Below are 20,093 nucleotides of genomic sequence, written 5' to 3'. Positions count from 1 at the left end.
TATATGCCCCATGGATGCAGTCGGCCAGCGCTAGAGGGCTCTCCACAACTGCATAAAGCAGTCGGCTAGCAGAGAATATCTCCACGACTGTGTAAAACAGGTCGGCCAGCATCAGCACCTCCACGACTGCATCATAGGCAGTCGGCCAGCCACCAGGAGCACATGAGGTGCAGTCGGCCAGTACCAGGTGCTCCTGCCAACATGTGGCATCCATCCACACCATGAAAAAATGGGGAAAAAATACAAGGAGTGAGGAAAAATGATAAAACACCTATATAGGGCGGGCACACCCACAACAAAGGCCCTGTTGTGTAAAAATAGACAGGAGATGACTTCTAACACCCCCTCTCAGCTCCTGGCTGTGAAACCAACCACAGGGAGCTGGGGTGCCGCCTGAGCAAATCCTGAGATAGTGACTTCGTGAAGAGGTCCATCGTATTGTCCCCTGTCGAACAGAACTCTAGCAAGATGTCATCAACAACGATTTGTTCACGAACAAAGTGCCTCTGGATGACCATGGGTTCCTCCAGTGGAAGCCCAAACCTGCAATGCTCCTCACCACCTCACAAGCAGCATCACAAGCAGCCCGGTACTCTACCTCTGTCCTCGATAAGGCAAAAGATGACTGCCTCTTACTGCTCCGTAAAACTACTCCTGTGCTTGAAGTAGATCTCCTCGTGTCCGGATCTCCTCCCCAAACTGAGTCACTCCAACCGTGGAGTCGGACTCCATCCAACAATCCCCCTCCTGTGTACAAGAGTCCATGATCCTTCGCATGCTGCAGAAACCACAGGAAACGCAATCCTGCCTCCCAAAGAGTCATCCGCAACCATGAGCTCAACTGCCTCAACAGGAAGCTCCCGTCCAATCTGGTGTCCAGCAACCAGATCAATGAACCATTCTGCTTCTGAGTCAAAGAGGCAGCACACTGCTCACAAGGATCAACACCTGTTACGGTGCAAAAAACAAGTCCTGGAAACCTGTTGAAGACCACGCAAGGCCTTCGGAAACCTGTCAACCACCCCTTCTGAATCCGGAACCACAAAGCCTGGAGTATGCACCTTCTTCTGCAAGTAATTAACTGCCACCTGCCTGGCTTTCCGAAAGGTCCCCGTGGAAAGAACATCCTCATCTATAGGAGGCTCTTTGTCCCGAATACTACGAGACATCAGAGCATAAGTTACCTGTTCAGTTTCCTCTGACTGACGAACACAAGAACTACCAACATCAGTATTGGAGAGTTCCTGCCAACTGCTGCCATCTACTGGCAAGCTATCCACCATCTGGTCCCGGAAAGCCTGCACCTGCAGCATATCCACACTTAAGTGGCCATTACCAGACTGCCACTCATCACAAACCTGAGGACCTGGGAGAGAGAGTGCTGAAAGCAAACCAACAACGACGAAATCAGCGAGGTCGTAAGACTCCAGAACAGATTCCATCATAACGTTCCATATGCTATAGTTGTTCCCGTCCAACTAACGGTTCACCGGGAACGTGGGGAGTGTTGGGATCTTCACGTGCTTCTCAGCCATCTCTAACAAATCTGCCATCGCGGGGATTAAACTGAAAAAGGGTGGGTGGGTGGGGAAAAAAACTCTAAACCTACAAGTGGCTGTCCAGCACCTGAGCCCGCCTTACTCTTGCAATTTCTCTTCCCGAACAGTCCAAAACAGTCCACCAATCAGCAACTTAACTATCCCCCTCTTGCTCAGAAAACTCCCAAGATCTATCAAGAGCCTAAGGCTCTGATACCATGTCAAAATATGCAGCGGAAATGATAACCAAACTTGGGTCCACAAGAGCAAGTAGAGTGCAGAAAATAGACAGCACAAGAGACACTGAGAGATAGGCGTGTAAACTCTTCTCTATACACAAGATCCCGTACAAAACTGAATGATCAAATGGTGAGGAGCATGGGGCCTATTTATATGCCCCATGGATGCAGTCGGCCAGCGCTAGAGGGCTCTCCCTGATTGCATAAAGCAGTCGGCCAGCAGAGAATATCTCCACGACTGTGTAAAACAGGTCGGCCAGCATCAGCACCTCCACGACTGCATCATAAGCAGTCGGCCAGCCACGAGGAGCACATGAGGTGCAGTCGGCCAGTACCAGGTGCTCTTGCCAACATGTGGCATCCATCCACACCATGAAAAAATGGGGAAAAAATACAAGGAGTGAGGAAAAATGATAAAACACCTATACAGGGCAGGCACACCCACAACAAAGGCCCTGGTGTATAAAAATAGACAGGAGATGACTTCTAACAGACTATTAGCAGGTTGCGCAAGTGCAAACAGTAGGGCGCAAGAGGTACAATCAATCGGGCAAAGATACAGGAGCTAGAGATCTTTCATTTCTTCATGAGTAGAGATAGCCCTGTCTCATGGCGGCACTTCAGAGAGCCCCGGACCCCGACACCTATTGCAGACTCATAGACATGGCACACATATGCAGAGGGCCTATACCATGCCCCACAACAGCCACCACAGGAGCCTCGACCTACCACAGCTAGCTTCTTTACCCACTCGATGGTACAGGAAGCTATCCGCCGCCTACAGCATGGACGGGCCGCCGACCATATGGGCATGCAGGGTGAGCATCTCATATATGCAGTAGATTCTTTAGCTCCTTTTCTTGCACACCTGTTTAACAGGGCACTAGCAGAGGGTTTGCCTTCGGAGTGGACGATGCACACCATTGTGCCGATTCACAAAACAGGGGATATGCTCGATCCGAGCAACTACAGGACGGTTATGGTTCGCCACGTGTTGGCCAAACTCTATGGTGCAGTGCTAGAGCAAGAGCTTAGCTTATATGCTGAGCGAGCAGGTTTACGCTCATCAGGGCAGGCAGGCTTCAGGAGAGCTCTCTCTACCACTGACCATGTATTCACTTTGAGATGTATGATTGATCAGGCCAGAGTGAGGAAGAGAAAGCTCTATTGCTGCTTTGTGGATTTCCGCAAGGCATTTGACACAGTACCACAAGAGAGGCTCTTTCAGCGCCTGCAGTCTCTTGGCATACCAGCAGATATGACATGGGGCATCTATGCATTATATAAGTAGGTTTTTGGGCGAGTCAGATGTCGAGGAGGTATGTCCGAGAGACTATTGCTAGCACCATTGGTGTGAAGCAAGGATGACCACTTTCCCCCACGCTATTTGGGTTATACATTGATGAGGTGGCTGACTTCATTACACGGGGAGGCGGAGATGGAGTTGATTTGCAGGTACCTCAGTACATATTATGCTCTATGCTGATGATATTGTATTAGTTTCTGAGTCTCCAGGTGGTCTACAACAGCATCTACATGCACTTGATGATTTCTGCACACAGAGGGGTCTTACTGTGAACCTTGGGAAAACCAAGTTTATGGTCTTTCATACATCGAGACAGGGCAGGAGTCAGCTGACATTCACCCTCGCAGGATGCCAGGTGGAGGTGGTGACGTCATACGTGTACCTAGGGGTTACCTTCTCTGCAGCAGCAGCCACACGCTTCACCATGGGTTCAGCAGCCAGAGCTAGATTGACACGGGGATATGCAGCATTGGCTATGCTAGAGAGACAGTGCCACCAGGCGCATTTTCAGGAGCCCCGGACGAAGGGGTGGCTATTTGACACATTAGTCACACCCGCATTGATGTATGGAGCAGCGGTATGGGCGCCAGGCCTTGCTACCCATTGGTGGACACAGATAGAGAGACCACAGGCCCTCATGATGGCACGCATGATACGCAACAAACCGTCAGTACCTCATGACATTATCCGAGCAGAGTTTGCTGTGCCTCCTATGATGGTAGAGGCCATATTTTAGACTATATGCCTGCTAGACAGATTCAGAGAGATGCCACAGGACAGATTGTCATACAGAGCTTTTGAGGCATCTAGACAGCTGGCTAAGGCAGGAGACAGAGGATCATGGTATGCACAAGTCACACATTGGTTCTCACAGCATGGCCTAGACATGGATCATCTACCACCATTCCAGTATGACAGGGATGCACCACATATCCGTCTCTCTCATAGTGAGAGGAACAGAGTATTGAGACAGGATCTATGGGGGTATAAAATGGTATACATCAGTGAAGGGGGTGTCCACAGCTCCCTGAAGAACATGCCTGGGTGTGCTCTGAAGCGAGCCAGTCGCTCCGCACCCTCTTTGTGAAACTGAGCTCTGATCTCTGTCATCTCTCTCTGGTATAGGCGTGGTGTCCGAAAGCCAGGTGTCCTCTGTCTCCTGCGGGCTCTAAGTGTCTCTGCTCTCTGGAGAGTAATTCCCTGCCGTGTAGGGGTTGGGAGGGGGATGGATCTCTGAAAAAATGTAGTAATCTGTGTCTGTCCCCCCCCCCCTCTGGAGCCGTCCGAGCCTGTAATAATGTCTCTCTGTGGCGCTGTATGTCTAGAATGAATCTCCCGAGTATGCGCTGGTCTGCTGCCTCAAAGATCTGGCGTAGGGAATGTGGCTCTCTGAATAAAATGGGATATCTCTCTCTGATGGCTGTATATGCTATGCATCTGCATACATAATGCTCCTCACTCTCCACCTCCTCTCTGCACAATCTGCATACCCTCTCCTCTCGGGGGATCCGTGCTGCTCTGCCAGTCTCAATCTCCAATCGGTGTGATGAAACTCTAAGCTGACCAATAGCCACTCGGGAGCCGTGTGGTAAAAAGCCCTCCATGTATCTAGGCCTCTCTATAAATCCATCATCAGTGATACTCATGAAGTGATCTCTGTAGTATAGCATCTTTGGTGGAAGAGGCTGTGTAGGCGATATCCATGTCTCTCGTGTATAGAGTTGCCCAGTATGGTATAGGATGGAGCTAGCTAGGTTGCATATCATGATTGTATACTCCATGCATATAGCTTTGCATTCTCCTAGTAGTAGAGCTCCATCCCCTGCACACCCAGATTCAGCTTTTTTTTGTTCAATACTTTTTCATTTTGTTGGGATGACAGAGGATACCCCATATAGGTACTCCGATTTGTCTCATAGGCCGAGTTCGGTCTTTTGGAAGACGTTAATAAAATCTTTCTTTCTCTCTCTCTCTCTCTCTCTCTCTCTCTCTCTCTCTCTCTCTCCCTTGCAAACAGTCAGGCAAGACTCTCTCTCTCACTCTTTTGTGAAGGGCGGAGGGGATATTGCAGGAGACTTAGAGACACACCACTGAACAGGGGCAGTCGACTACTGTTTTCTCTTTCTCTATCTCTTTTTACAGGCTTGTGGGTGGTGTAAGACACACACGGGTTCAAACTCCTCTTTCTTCCGGCTAGTAGGTTGTTTGGGAGTGCTACACTCTTGGGCTCTTGTGAGAGGAGGGATTTGCAACCTAAGAGGGCAGAAACAGGAGTATCTTTAGCATGTTTTTGGAAGAGTCTACGAACTGATGTATGGCTGTGTTTTTGACTATGTGCATGGGCTAGTTAGATGCGTATTTAAGGCCTCGTGGATGTAGTATTTTGGCTGATCAGAGGTGAATAACCATGTGGTGTTTTGGGGACAGGGTTGTGTGAAACCTCTATGCGAAGAGGACCAAAGGATTGGCAGATTGGACATGCATATGTGTAAGCCATGAGTGGCATGATGTATTCAGTTAAACTCTTCCATTGAATTTGAATAAAGAAATACCGAAAGGGGCGCCAGGCTTTGGGGCCAACAGGTGTCGTTCTTTTTGTGTAGGAGCACTCTAGCTCTCTTTTGTCCGTCTTATTTGCTGGACTACAACTATGTTTGGTGATTGCTAGTCTACCACACCTTGGTTTCTACCAAAGGCCGGTTTCATTGATCACAAGCTTGACCTTGTTTACTCCGACCACATCTAACACCACCTCCAGAATGTGGATGTCCCCCTACCCGCCCTCACATCACAAGTCACCAATATTCTCCATACATCTGCCACCACTTCTTTCATATGCACGTGGCGATTTACTGCCAAGCCATCGTGCGGTTGTATGCCCCAGAAGTGTTTGTATGATCACGAATGGTGAGCCACATACTCGTCTTAAGCATGAGGTACGCATTGGGCACATCACAAAGCGCACTCGTCTTAAGCGTGAGGTACGCATTGGGCACATCACAAAGCGCCAAGTGCAACAGATTTGTTAGCGCCTCACTAAGAGAGGCGGTCCATGTGGAGCGCGTATCCTATGTAGTACCAAGTAGAAACTAGGGCGTACCATACTCAACCCTTGTGTGCTAGCTGTCTCAAAGACTCTAGGGCAAGCCTCCGGTACCTATGGGGATCCATGTCACTGATACATTGGAGGTATGTGACTGTTTGGAAGAGTGCATCCACTACCATCAGGGCTGGATAGTCTCGTGTGGGACTAATCGTTTGCTGCTGATCATACGGGAGAACATCATGATGCGGGTCTCTCTCAACCCGTTGCCGATCATCATAGCCTAAATCTGGCCCCCAAAAAGTTGCTCCATACATTGAGCCTGGTGTGATGAGGGTGTCAAAGAGCCAATCCTTCGTCTTGGGCTCCCAGAAATGTGCTTGGAAGCACTGCTGCTCGAGTAAGCTCAAGGTTGCGTATCCTCGTGTCACTTTGGCATGTGCTGTGGGAACCGTGGTGAAGTGTGGGCCATTGAAAGTAACACCAAGGTAGACTTAGGATGACACAACCTCCACAGGATCCCCTCTATATGTGAAGCTCAATCTGGATGTGAAGGGGCGAGAGGTATTGAAGACCATTACCTTGGTTTTACCAAGGTTAATAGTGAGGTCTCGCTCAATGCAAAAATCCTGTAAGGCATCCAAATCTCTCTGAAGCCCCTCCGTTGAATCTGAAAGTAGGACGATGTCATCTGCATAGAGTAGTAGGGGGATTAGTATGCTTGCCAGTGTGGAACCAGCCCCACGTAATCTGTCAGCGAAGCTCGAGATCTCATCAATGTAGAGGAGGCCAAAAAGAGTGGGTGATAGAGGACAGCCTTGTTTGCCACCAATAGTGCAAGAAAACTCTTGCGATGTACCTCCTTAGGCTCTCACTCCTTGGTGACGAACTCATAGAGAGCAATGATGCTCCTATTAAGGTTCACTCTAGTTTATGGATTTTACCATTTAAAAAGGCCAAAACGAAAAATACTTACCACCTGTTCACACGCCACATCACTAAGTCAGCAAACAGCACTCCACGGTACACTGGGGGCGTCCTCGTCCGGTGTACTGGCACGTCATAACAGGTAGGCACACGCAAATAAGTCATGCAAAAACAAATTTATGTATGCAGGCATAAATGCATGTGCACAAATAATGGACGAAATCTCCCTTTCATTGAAACTTGTACAAGAGGTTCCTGTCGGGCACAAAACTGGCGCGACAGATAAAAATAAATATGTCCTGGTCTTCCTATGGAGTGACAGTCCCATAGGTAAGACACCATCTTGGCCATACACGGGTGGCACCAACAGGCTCCCGTCCATACAGCACAAAGCAAATCACACACGGGTGACACGAAGCTGGTTCCCGTCCATGTGACGCTGCACTGGTCACACACGGGTGGCACTGATCTGGCTCCCGTCCATGTGACACCATAAAACTGGCCCTTTCACATGGAACACTGGCCTGGCCCCATGTGAACATGGCACAAATTTGGCCGCTCTATGGAGTGACAATCCCATAGAAGTGGCTCCAAAAATGGAGATGGACCAAATGGTGACCCCCCCCCCCCCCCCCCCCCGGGCGCCTGTGCGCACCGGCGGCGCCCGCCAGGCCACATCCCGTGCCGTCTTTTCCCGTGTCTTTGATTTATTGATATGGGGATAAAAGTATAGAAGGCTGTGGCTGAAAATTACGAAGTTATGTTGATTGGGACAAGTGTCTCTTACACTCCTACAGTTCCAGCACCAGATTTGATGAAATCTGCCAATGAGGGATGTTGACCTGCTTTGCAACTCCTCCGGGTGGGATTGGGTGATTGTAGTCTGCTGTTTTGGGGGTTGAAGTCGAAGATTATGGGATTAAAGGCCTATACATAGGAAAAGATCCTAAGTTACTAACACAAGGCAGCGAGCCCTTATAAAGTGGGATTGAACACCCCTTGGTTCCTCGTGTATTTGATGATATCCACTGGTCGAGCTGTCCAATTAAGTCAAGGTGGCATCAATTATTGTAGGAATGGGAATCTGATTGTGGTGCACACATATTGTTTAAGTACCATCTTTTTTTGTTGAGGATGGTGAGTCAAAGGTGGGCTGTGCCAATGTTGCATGTGCAGGACACATCGTTTACATCAAAGGTTACCAAATGCATTTGCGTGCACCTTCTTAGGTGGGTAATGACTTACAGCTTAGAAAATTATGTAACTTTTACAAACCTATAAGGTTATCTAGTCTCAGTGTGTGTAGTCCTCAAGCTCTGAGGCTCAAGGCACATATTTAAGGTGATTTCCAAAAGACCGTGTATGACACTAGCAAAAAGGTTCTGCTGCATTCCATGTGCCACACTTTTTTCTCTGCTCAAAGGAGACTCATATATATGGCTCTTACATATGAAATTGATATGCAGGTTTTGTCATTGCTTGAAGATGCTAAAGCTGGGGTGGCGCTATCTATACCTGGGAATGGAAGCGCAACATTGTCTGGTTCAATTTTGCCCTCCATGTTTTCATCTGGCAGTACACCCCCTCTTTCCCCCAGGAGTACATCAGGCTCACCTTTGTCTCCAAAATCACCAATGCGCCGTGCTGGGTCCGGGCTTAGTGCCTTAGGATCGCCTCTAAAGAAGGCTAGTGAACCAGTTAGAGAGATTATACCACAGGTAATACTTGCTTGAAACTTTGAACTAAAAAGAAAAACAAATCTTATTTTTCTGTGGCTGTACTTAGTTTCTTCTATGGCGTGCAGTTTTACTTTCCAAATGGCCCGCCTGCTCGGAAAGAAATTTCTGAACAGTGTCTATATAAAATTGACCAACTCTTTTCTGGCCATCCAGATGGTCTGCCACTTCCTGGTAATGGTTGTCCTTTAAGTTTAAACGTGTATGCATGTATTTTTGTATATGTATGTAAGTATGTATGTGTAATAAGAAGTTTTATTTGTGTGCATGTATGTTATATTATGTATGTGTGTGTGCGTGTGTGCGCATGTATATACATGCATGCATGTATGTATAATTATAAGCTATCTTTGATTTCATGCTCTGCTAATCGCCCGTGTTGTGTGCAGCATTTGTACCAATCACAAAGGAAATCTGCAAACTACCATCTTTTTTTTCAACTTCTTTGTTCAAGAAAATCGATGTCAACAACACAGGCATGGTCACAAGGTGGGTCCCTTAAAGATGGATTATATGGTTGTGGTCTTGCTTTCCTTTTACATCATGGGTTTCTCATGTTTCTGTGGTTTTGGAAATCTTAGCTGAAAATCATAGTAGTACTTCAGTTCTATGATTTAAAATGCACTTCGTAGTCTCATGTGACATGTACACTTGATTCAAAAGCTGTATCGGTTTTGAAACTGAATTTTTTGATTAGCAGGAATGCATTTGTTGATTATTGGATGCGAGACAATATGATATCGGCAGATATGGCAACAAGGATTTTTGCAGTGCTGAAACAACCTGAGAAATCATATTTGACACAAGTGATTTTCCTTGTTCTTTATGTGTAACAGCTTTTTGTGGATGCCTTCTTCAAACACACATGCATGTACATGTGCGCACGCGCGCGCGCGCACACACACACACACACACACACATGTATGTATCTATGTATATGTGTGTACATATAATTTAAAATATCTAATACATATTTATGTTATATATATGTACATAAATATGTATGTGTACATTACACATATCTACACATGCATATGGATGTATGTATCTATGTAACGTTCGTATGCATTCTATATGTATTCACAAATAGCTTTTCTTTTTATTTCTTTTACAGGATGATTTTCGACCGGTTTTAAGGGAGCTGCTTGCAACTCATCGTGGCCTAGAATTTCTACAAGACACTCCAGAATTCCAAGAAAGATATGGTAATGTGTCATGTTGCATATTGCTTGAGAGGTTTCTGATGATTGTCATAAATTCTTGAACCTTCAAGAAGCCTTTTGACTTGAACTATTGTGTTGCAAACCAAAGCGCTTTTAAAATACTCGTGGGTCTGGGCCATTTTTTGGCACAGCAGCTATCTGAAGATTGAGCTTTCAAGATTAATGTTCTCACTCCACCGGTTGGCTACAGAGAGGAGTGTTCGAGTAGGCTTGCCAAGAGCAGAGTTGGGGGGGGGGATGAGGTTGTTCTCCTTTCAAGCAGTGGAGTCAAAAATCTTTGGAGTCACTCTGGGTGAGTGAGAGCATGGAGGCAGCAGTGGTAAAGGAGCTAAAGAGTTGGGAGATGAGCTTACGGATAGACCAAGTCTAAAAAGGGGCAAAGGTGCATGGTTTGCTTGAGTGCTCCAAGTTTAGGAGGGGATGTCACATGCACATTGTAATTGGTTGCCATGTAGGCATTCGTAGCTGCCTAAAGGGTAGATTGAGAGACAGAATTGGGACGGTTTGGGGCAGATTTGGTAGCCCAATAGGCGCGTGGAGGTGCCTAGGACATGCACCAAAGGTTTGGACATATTTTGGGCACAATATGAATACAAGTTATGGCATTTCTGATGATGTCTTATGGCTTGAGAAGGGCTGGCCGACTTGAATACGACTTGCTATCCAAATCTCTATATAAACGCAGGTCAAGGGTCATTCATGAGCATTCAGAGACAGAGATTGCAGAGCCAAGCCAAATCTCTATATAAACACAAGTCAAGGGTCATTCATGAGCATTCAGAGGTTGCAGAGCCAATACTAAAGGCAAGAGAGCCAAGGCTAAGGGCATGCATCTGCAACACCTGGACAAGTAGAGCACACCTCCATGTCGGAGTTTTCCATAAACATAGAGGAGGGAAATAAGCATTAGGTTATGCATAACATCAATTCCTTCACATCATTCAGGGCTGAGAGCTGATTTAGATCTTTGCCATTCATTGTAAATACTTACTCATTCAGTATTCAGTAGGAGTGGGCTAGGTAAAGAGTCTTTCTCTCTCTCTCTCTCTCTCCCCCCTATCCACCCTCACAACACAACTCACCACCATACTCCACACATCTGCCGCAGCGTCTTTCATATGCACACGATGGTCTACCGCCAAGCCACCTTGCGGTTCCATGCCCCAAAACTGTTGGTATGATGACGAATGTCGGGCCACACGCTCCCGTCTTAAGCATGAGGTACGGATTGGGCAAATCACGAAGCGCCAAACGCAACGGATTTCTCAACGGCTCACCTCACGCAAGAAACGGGAGTTCTATGCTCGGAAAGAGGATGAGTACACCGACTTTTCTTAGGGCCGAACTGCAAAAGAGGCATGGAGGAAAGTCCGAGAACATCGCCCTCCCACACCTATCACCTGCCCAGACACATGGCACTCCTATGCATGCTCCCTCTATCATATCCCCTATCAGCCACCCCTACCCCTACCACCAGACCCCCGCCCCACCACCTCCACGTTCTTCACAAAGGGCATGGTCCTCAAGGCCATTCATAGACTACGCAATGGGCGAGCCCAAGATCCTCACTGCCGAGTACATCTCGCATGCCCATGATACCCTAGCGTCCCTACTAGCCTACATGTTCAATAGAGCCCTTTGTGAAGGATTTCCACCCTCTTGGTCCACCAACACCATCACCCCCATCCTCAAAGCCGGAGATCCACTTGATCTTAATAACTACAGGACGATCATGATTGGCCACACATTGGCCAAGCACTATGGAAGAGGCGGAGCTCAGTTCATTTGCAGAGAGCCAGGGATGCAGAGCCTCGGGACAGGCTGGCTTTTGGAGGAGCTACTCTACCCTTAACCACATCTTCACCCTCCGTGCCATCATCGAGGAGGGCAAAGCACGACACCAGAGGATTTACTGCTGCTTTGTGGATTTCCGCAAAGCTTTTGATACTAAACCCCGAGCCCACCTCTTACACTGTCTACAGGAGATCGGAATCCCATCAGACATGGTTTGGAGCATCATCGCCCTCTATGAGTCCGTCATTGGACGAGTGAGAGCCCCAGGAGGTACATCACAGGAGATTTCCAGCACCATTGGGGTGAAACAGGGCTGCCCTCTATCACCCACTCTTTTCGGCTTCTACATTGACGAGATCTCGAGCTTCATTGATGGATTAGGTAGGGCTGGGCAGGCATATTGATCCCCGTCCTCCTCTCAGACTCAGCTGAGGGCTTCAGATGCCTTACATGACTTTTGCACTCAGCGGGACCTCTCTGTTAACCTTGGTAAAACCAAGGTAATGGTCTTTAATACCTCCCGCCCCATCACATCTAGATTGAGCTTCACATATAGAGGGGATCCTGTGGAGATTGTCTCATCCTATGTCTACCTTGGTGTCACTTTCATCTCAGTGGCCCACGCTTTACCATGCTTCCCGCAGCACATGCCAGAGTGACGCAGGGATATGCAGCCTTGAGCTTACTTGAGCGGCAGTGCTTCCAGGCACATTTCCAGGAGCCCAGGACGAAGGGCTGGCTTTTTGACACCCTCGTCACACCAGCCTTGATGTATGGAGCAGCTTTCTAGGGGCTAGATTTATCCGATGAGGATTGGCAGGCGAGTTGAGAGGCCCCAGGTCATGATGTTCTCCCATATGATCCGTAACAAACCATCAGTCCCACCCCAGATTATCTAGGCAGAGTTTGTTGCTACCCGGATGGTAGTCGAGGCACTCTTCGAGATAGTCACGTACCTTCATCGCATCAGTCACATGGATCCCCACAGGTACCCGAGGCTTGCCCTGGAGTCCTCCAGACATGTAGCACTTGAGGGGCACTCTGGAGTATGGTATGCACTGGTTTCCACTTGGTTCTCAGTATACGGGCTATGCATGGACCGCCAACCCCCCCTTCAGTACAGTTTGGACTTCCCTTTTTTCCGGCTGTCTCATGAGGATACCAACCGGGTTATCCGGTCAGATCTTCTTAGCCTCTACACACATTGCACATGGACCACACCCCCGGAGCTCCCCACGAAGATGCACTTTTACAGAGACCACTTCCTCACTCATTGAGGATGGATTCATCCAGCAGCCGGGCTACTTGAGTGTTCACATGTCCCATGCCATGCGGATTGCGATTGACCAGATACGGGTTTCTTCCCACCGCCTCAGAGTGGAGGTAGGTAGAGCTGAGCGCATCTTCAGAGCTGGGAAGCTCGTACGGACACCCAGAGGAGAGGATCCGCCAACTATGCCACACAGAGGTTGAGACGGAGGAGCATTACATATGCCGCTGCCTAGTATACTATGAGATGTGCGGGAGGTTTCACTGTCTATTTCGTAAGGGATTTGGTCCACTCTCCAGGATCATTGACTTCCAGGACCAGCGTTGCCTGGGCCTCTTCCTGCTTGAGCTCTGCAGACACAGGGACACCTTCTTGAGACATAGCCCCTAGCCACCCCGCCCCCTCCCTCAGCAACCAACCATCACCAGTTTCTTCCGGACCCAGGAGGTGGAGGAAACCGACATAGTGGATCTTGTGGACCCTCCACGAGCTGCTTTGGACCTACCTTGCTCGAGAGGAGTTACCTCGGACCAAGCTTCTGCACTCCAGTGTGCCCAACGCCCTCGACCCCCCCCCCTCCCTCGGCCACGATCACCTCATCAGCTCCAGATCCAGGACATGCTCCACTGCCATCGAGCTACCTTTCCACGTGACATAGCTGAGGGAGACCTCTCGGCCATACTCGTCAACCCCATGCTTGACATTTTGGAGAGTGGTATACCATCTACTCGGAGCTGATGTTGCTCGTATGTTTTTATGTTCTTAGTTTTCCATGACGAGTTTCCATGGACAGTTTTGTATCACCCCAGTGAGATAGCTATATTTATGTTTTCATTCTGTTTTATTTTCCATTCCATGATGAGATATGCCATGGACATTATTGTACCACTTTGGTCTCATGGGCCCATTGGGTCTTTAGTAGACGCTTAATATATCTTTCTTTCTCTCTCTCTCTCTCTCTCTCTCTCTCTCTCTCTCTCGCTACTTCTTTGCATCATGTGATTAACATTAATCTTGGTAGCTTAGTATTAATCATAATTAATCACGCTTCCACATAGTGGTCATGTTACGCACCATGGGGAAGTTGTGAAGGTACGTGAAGCACCCTCTCTCAGTCGCAAAGCTGACGTGAAAGAAGACACAGTGTGAATCCCTAGGTTCTCCTGGGGGTCACGAGCTCGATTAGTGCTGTGGACCAAATCTTGTCAATCTTGAAATTTCGAGGGAAAGAGAACACATCAGCTCCAATAGTGTGGGTGTGTTGGGTGGGACCACACAAACCCGGAGAGGCGCCACCACCTCCTCGAGTGAAGTGGTGTTGAAGGGGAGGCAACAAAAAAGGAGTAATCCATTGGGTGACCCAAGAGATGGGAAGGGGCACCCTTGGAGTTAGGGAGGAGAGATGAGGTTGGGGAGGAGCAAACGAGGATCTCCACTGGGTCTACCAAGATTGATATTGGGTTCGCAAGAGGGTCTGGAGCTGCAGGAGGACAGGCCGCACTCTCTTGATGTTGGGGGAGGGGAGGTTGGAGGAGATGACGGGGAGTAAGGTGGCAGAGAGGCAAGGAAGGGGGATGAGGCTGTGGAGAGGGAGGTAGACAAGGCGGGGTGAGGATGCGAATCTAGCTTTCTCCAATACAAGCTATACTTAGGGGGTTATCAACTTATAAGTTACTTTATTAACTTGTAAGACTTAACCTTGGTGAGTTTAATGATATGCTGATGAGGTGAAGGGCAGTCCAGCCAACCTAACCTGCTCCTGCTCCCTCTCCCTCTCCCTCTCCTTCTCCTGATGTAACTGCTCAGATGACTCTAGTGCTAGCTTCAGAAGGTGATCCCTATCAAAGAGTGTATACATGCTGGATGTAGGTGATGGTTTTCATATTAAACGTCTTCAAAAGACCCAAAGGGTCTATGACACCAAAAGTGGTACAAGAGTTCCATGCAGTACTGGGCCATGGAAAAGACTAACAAAAACTCATATAAAAAAATATACTAGTTGTATGTCTATCTTGTCATCGTCATCATTATCAGCATGAGCATGGCGTGCACTATGGTGAGCATGTGAGTACATATGAAAATACATGTGGAGAGAGAGAGAGAGAGAGAGAGAGAGAGAGAGAGAGAGAGACTAATGCTCTCTTTTTCCTGGTTGTTGAGCAGCTGAAACTGTCATCTACAGAATTTTCTACCATGTAAATAGATCAGGAAATGGTTGCTTACAGCTTAGGGAACTTAAACGCAGCAATCTAATTGCTGCATTGCAACAAGTAGAGGCAGAGGATGATATCAACAAAGTGTTGAGGTGAGTTACTACCCATTGGATAGCTCACTTTTATTGTAAAATGATTTGTTTTGGATGTGGTCCTTGCTCTATGCAAACTGTGTGGATGCTGATGATTTTAACACATGCTGCTACTACGGTTGTTGATAGCCACTGTACAAGCATTATATGGCTTTGTGCCTATCGGTATTATCGATGGATATCCATATTTGTGTGCAGATGTGTGAGGTTCTATATAGAGCTGGTGGGCTGCAAACGTCCTTTTTCACATGCTAACTTATGTGAAAATTTCGGTGGATGCCAACGGTCCACCTTTCTTCTTCCTGTTGTCAGAGAGATCATGCAACAATCTTGTGTGAAAGGTCAAGCTTCTCTCAGAGATGTTTTGGTTTTCCTGAAGGGGACTTTTACATTACTTATAGAAAGTCAACAGTGCAAGCACATCCTAGAGGCTAGAATGCTCAAATACTCTTCATTTTTTGACCTGATTTTTGTCTTTAAGAACATGCCCACGTGTCCCCTTGCTTGCATAGTTGAAAATGCAATGTAAAGACAGCACAAGTAGTCCTCTCTCTCTTGGGAACATTGAAGGGGGCTTTTACATTACTTATAGAAAGTCAACAGTGCAAGCACATCCTAGAGGCTAGAATGCTCAAATACTTTCATTTTTGACCTGACTTTTGTGTTTAAGAACATGCCCACGTGTGCCCTTGCTTGCATAGTTGAAAATGCAATGTAAAGACAGCACAAATAGTCCTCTCTGTCTTGGTAACATTGACATTCACAAAGCTATCTTGTTTCTTTAGCTCATTTGTTCCAAACACCAAAAAAATAAAATAAAAACAAATGAAACAGTTACTTCGGGTATATTGCAACACCTGAATTGCTGCTTTGAGGAAAGCAAAACTCGTGCTACCTCTTGTATGACATTTGAAGATCCAAATTTGGCAAGAAGATAAACAGTACCGTGGTATCAAGTCTCCAAAGCAACACCTGAATTACTGTTTTGAGGAAAGCAAAACTCATGCAACCTCTTGTATGACATTTGTGAAGATCCAAATTTGGCAAGAATATAAACAGTACCATGGTATCAAGTCTCCAAAGCAAGATACAACGTATTGGTTGAGAAGCAAATGTAGGTAGTGAACTATAGTCTCTCAAGAGCGTTTATCTTGAGGTGTTGCATTGTGTAAGACTTGTAGAGTGGGTTTGGACCAAAAAGGCCTATTGATCATGAGAAGTGGATGTATAGTTGTACTTAAGAATCTGCTAGCAATGGGTATAAGGGCATGACTGAGGACTTTGAGCAATGTCACCTTCATAGAAAATGCATGTGTGGGAAGCATCTGCGAGGAGTCTCATGACTGTGGAGGCATACGTAGTATGAGATGCGTGTGTTGGCTGCTTTTAGTAGTAAAGTGGACACTGGGATCATATGGTTGGTTTGCTGGCTTATGATTGGAGTCGATGCCAAATGTCCATAATATCTTTATTGATCATAAAAGAGCCAGTTGTTCTCCTCTTTTGTTATAAGATTCAATTAAAGGGATTAGGAATCTTGGAATCACAAGATTTGAGAAGAACCATGAATGGTTATCTGATGTATATACCTTGTAAATTCTCTCTCAATTGCTTTGCTTGAGATCTGCCATGAGAGAATACTCTTTTCCCGATAGTTTGGCAACTACACATTTTGGAGGGAAGGAGGTTTGGTTTAGAGTTTGACTTCTGCATGGTTGAAGGCTTGTGGGTGCATAGAAGGGAACTCAATAAGCTTGTGAACGTGTAAGTTTTTTGTATATCAGTTGGTGAAGGTGGCTCGTGGCTAACTACTAGCATGCATGCATGTATTGGTAATTTGATCGATTTAAGCATACTAGCTGCCATCATTCGAAGTTCTGAGTTCAGCTGGTGCATTAACAGATACTTTTCCTACGAGCATTTCTATGTGATCTACTGCAAATTTTGGGAGCTTGACAACGATCATGATTTTCTGATAGACAAAGATGATCTTCTGCGGTATGGAAACCATTCTCTGACTTACCGCATTGTGGACAGGATTTTCTCTCAGGTATGTCCGACAAGTTTCTTATATGTCACGTGAAGACCTGAATTTCTTCCTTTATTTTACTACTTCCCCTCCCTCCTTCCCCTTCCTGCGCACACACGGTCTTGTGCGCCCTCATGTTCGCATGTGTGCATGCGTGTTTTGTCGGGGAGGATGTGCTAAAAAACCCCTCTGATATTTTTCTTCAGGCTCCTAAAAAGTTTACAAGCAAAGTACCAGGAAAGATGGGTTACGAGGACTTTGTCTGGTTTATACTATCCGAAGAAGATAAAACATCAGAACCAAGCCTCGAGTATTGGTACAGTGACCGTCTCCTTTAAATATCAAAAGCCTTTTATTTTTCTGTAAGTCACTTGGGTTCCCTTGAGAATGTGAGAAAACAGCACAGAGGACATTTGTATGGGTATTTGAATCCTGAGGTTCCTCTTCTGGCGTCAGAAGGTTCTCATGATTTATATGCTAGCAGACCAGCTTGCAAAGGTGCTACGATTTCCTGTTGATTTTATGAGATTTATTGATAGAGCTGGCTCAGTTTACAGGTTTAAAAGCATTGACTTGGATTCTGATGGAATTATCACCCGAAAGGAGATGCTCTACTTTTATGAGGAGCAGCTGCATCGGATGGAGTGCATGGCTCATGAACCCGTCTTGTTTGAGGATATTGTTTGCCAAATGATTGACATGATTAGCCCACAGGTTCTCCCTCTAATTGTGAATTGATAATCACCAACCTGGAAGTATCTTGGTATGACTGTATGGAATATCGATGGCATTAAAAGGGTGGTAGTACATGATGTGATTCACTACATAAAGTGGCCATAGTAAGCTCTTGTTCTGTTTTGTGATCCTTATTATGGATGATTTGTTGCAGAAGGAAGGCGTATTGACCTTGCGAGACTTGAAGAGATGCAAACTCTCAGGCAATTTTTTCAATATCCTTTTCAACCTCAACAAATTTGTGGCTTTTGAGACAAGGGACCCTATACTTGTCCGGCAGGTACAGTCTATATTGTCCCTTCGTCATTTGATGTTTGTCAATGTGTGAACATGAACAGCAGCAAGTTTATGTATGAAACCTGTTTCTAACAACTGCAGGAGCGGGAGGAACCAAGTCTTACTGAGTGGGATCGGTTCGCCCACCATGAATATATACGGTTGTCGATGGAGGAGAACGGTGAGGATGCCTCCAATGGCAGTGCAGAAGTCTGGGATGAACCCCCCCTTGAAGCACCGTTTTGAGACCAAAATGTGTTCTTAAGTGGGCACACATTCTCCCCACCTTGTACGGGGCGGGCCATGCATGCTTAATGTGATCATTCTGGTGTGAAGTGATTCATTTCTTTGTAACTGCGTAGTTTCTTCATTAAATAATAATTATGTCCTGGTGTATATTAAAAACATCATACTGCATGGTGTCTTTTCTTCTTCTGTGAGGTGTTTGTCTGCTTTTCTTGTAATTTTTTAAAACAAAAATAGATATTTTCCCCCCTCTTAGAAAGCGTTTTCAATGGTTGTCACTTTGAGAGGCCATATGATTATTTTTCCCTTCTGACTGGTGATTGAATACTGTAATTGAATTGTGGCATGCATGATTGATGCTAGGATGATTGATTACGCAGTGTAAGGATTTTCAGGTAGCATGCATGGACATGGTAATAGAGATTGGCTATGTCTAAAGTCTGACAGAGTTGGGTCATGTGTTCACGCTCTTTGTTGGCAAAAGAGTAAATTTTAGCAAAGGTGTAAATTTGTGAATTGCAATCCCATTTGGAGAAGCAACAAATTGAAGACATTGGCTTCTTTGTGTTACCTTGGCCACTCCTTGCATCTAGCATCTCAAGGGGTAGAATCTGCTAGTACGCAAAGGCAATGAGATCGATGACGTTACGGGGGCATAAATGCATCATCACAATTTTAGTAAACCGTGAGGTACCAATGCCCTTCCCACCAAGGCAACAGAGACTTATGTTGCATGCACTCACAATCTCAGTCAGCCAACTGTGAGTGCCAAGTAAGTGACATGCATGAGCTTATGATTGAGAAGCATGCCACTCCTGGTGGCAAGCATATTAGGCTGCCTTTCTAGAAAGGTTTTTGCTTTCTGCTTGCGGAGTTACAGAGGACAATCAATGATTTTTGTGGACATACCAGATACAATTGATTATATTACTTGGTCATGCACACCATGTTTTTCATTCGTGCAATCCATCTTTATTATCGTGTTTTCCTCTCCAATCCTCACTATACTAGATAAAGTTAATCTTGCTGAATGTTTTTTATGTACTCTAAAACTCATTAAGATATTCTTGATTATCACTAGAGATTGCCTCTTGTGATATGGAGGCAACGAGGTGTGCTACAACCCCCATGCAAGCTAGAGAGAAATGAGGGGAGCAGATGAATGGTGGAAATGCTATGTTGATGGTGCAGAAGCATTGATTCATTGGGTTATCATCATCCCAAGTATTTTTGCTGCAACTGATTTGGCACACGAATGTGATTCTGCCCGTCTCCGTCAGCTTTAATTCCTTGCAACCTTGATGGACGAGAAGGGAAAGAGGGAATTGTTTCCTTGGAGGAGAAGGGCTTGGGTCGCCCTCCTCTCCTCTGGGGAAAGGGTTCCCTCTCAGTAACAGTGAGGAGTTGCCATAGTCGATCCTCTATC

At 46.4% G+C, this 20,093-nt stretch overlaps 1 protein-coding gene across 2 annotated transcripts in view; it reads left to right on the top strand.

The window, feature by feature from the left end:
* The window catches only part of LOC147624663 (serine/threonine protein phosphatase 2A regulatory subunit B''beta-like), a 44,012-nt gene extending 25,172 nt beyond the window's left edge, over positions 1-18,840 (top strand). The window contains exons 2-12 of one of the 2 annotated variants that reach the window (XM_086819685.1): positions 8,520-8,771; positions 8,858-8,963; positions 9,179-9,278; positions 9,490-9,595; positions 9,904-9,994; positions 15,240-15,381; positions 17,284-17,431; positions 17,617-17,726; positions 17,968-18,124; positions 18,300-18,425; positions 18,524-18,840. In XM_086819685.1, coding sequence (XP_086675811.1) covers positions 8,520-8,771; positions 8,858-8,963; positions 9,179-9,278; positions 9,490-9,595; positions 9,904-9,994; positions 15,240-15,381; positions 17,284-17,431; positions 17,617-17,726; positions 17,968-18,124; positions 18,300-18,425; positions 18,524-18,667 — 1,482 coding nt within the window. In that variant the 3' untranslated portion in view covers positions 18,668-18,840. Of the gene's footprint in view, positions 1-8,519; positions 8,772-8,857; positions 8,964-9,178; positions 9,279-9,486; positions 9,596-9,903; positions 9,995-15,239; positions 15,382-17,283; positions 17,432-17,616; positions 17,727-17,967; positions 18,125-18,299; positions 18,426-18,523 lie in introns of both variants that reach the window. The other variant, XM_086819684.1, reaches the window with a different exon arrangement.
* The last annotated feature ends 1,253 nt before the right edge of the window (positions 18,841-20,093 follow it).

The sequence above is a fragment of the Cibotium barometz genome, chromosome 25 (assembly GCF_041138505.1).
Source record: "Cibotium barometz isolate CiBa-2024 chromosome 25, ASM4113850v1, whole genome shotgun sequence".
Classification (NCBI taxonomy): domain Eukaryota; kingdom Viridiplantae; phylum Streptophyta; class Polypodiopsida; order Cyatheales; family Cibotiaceae; genus Cibotium; species Cibotium barometz.
The sequence above is the reverse complement of the archived record's forward strand: the minus strand, read 5'-3'. Positions and strand labels throughout refer to the sequence as shown.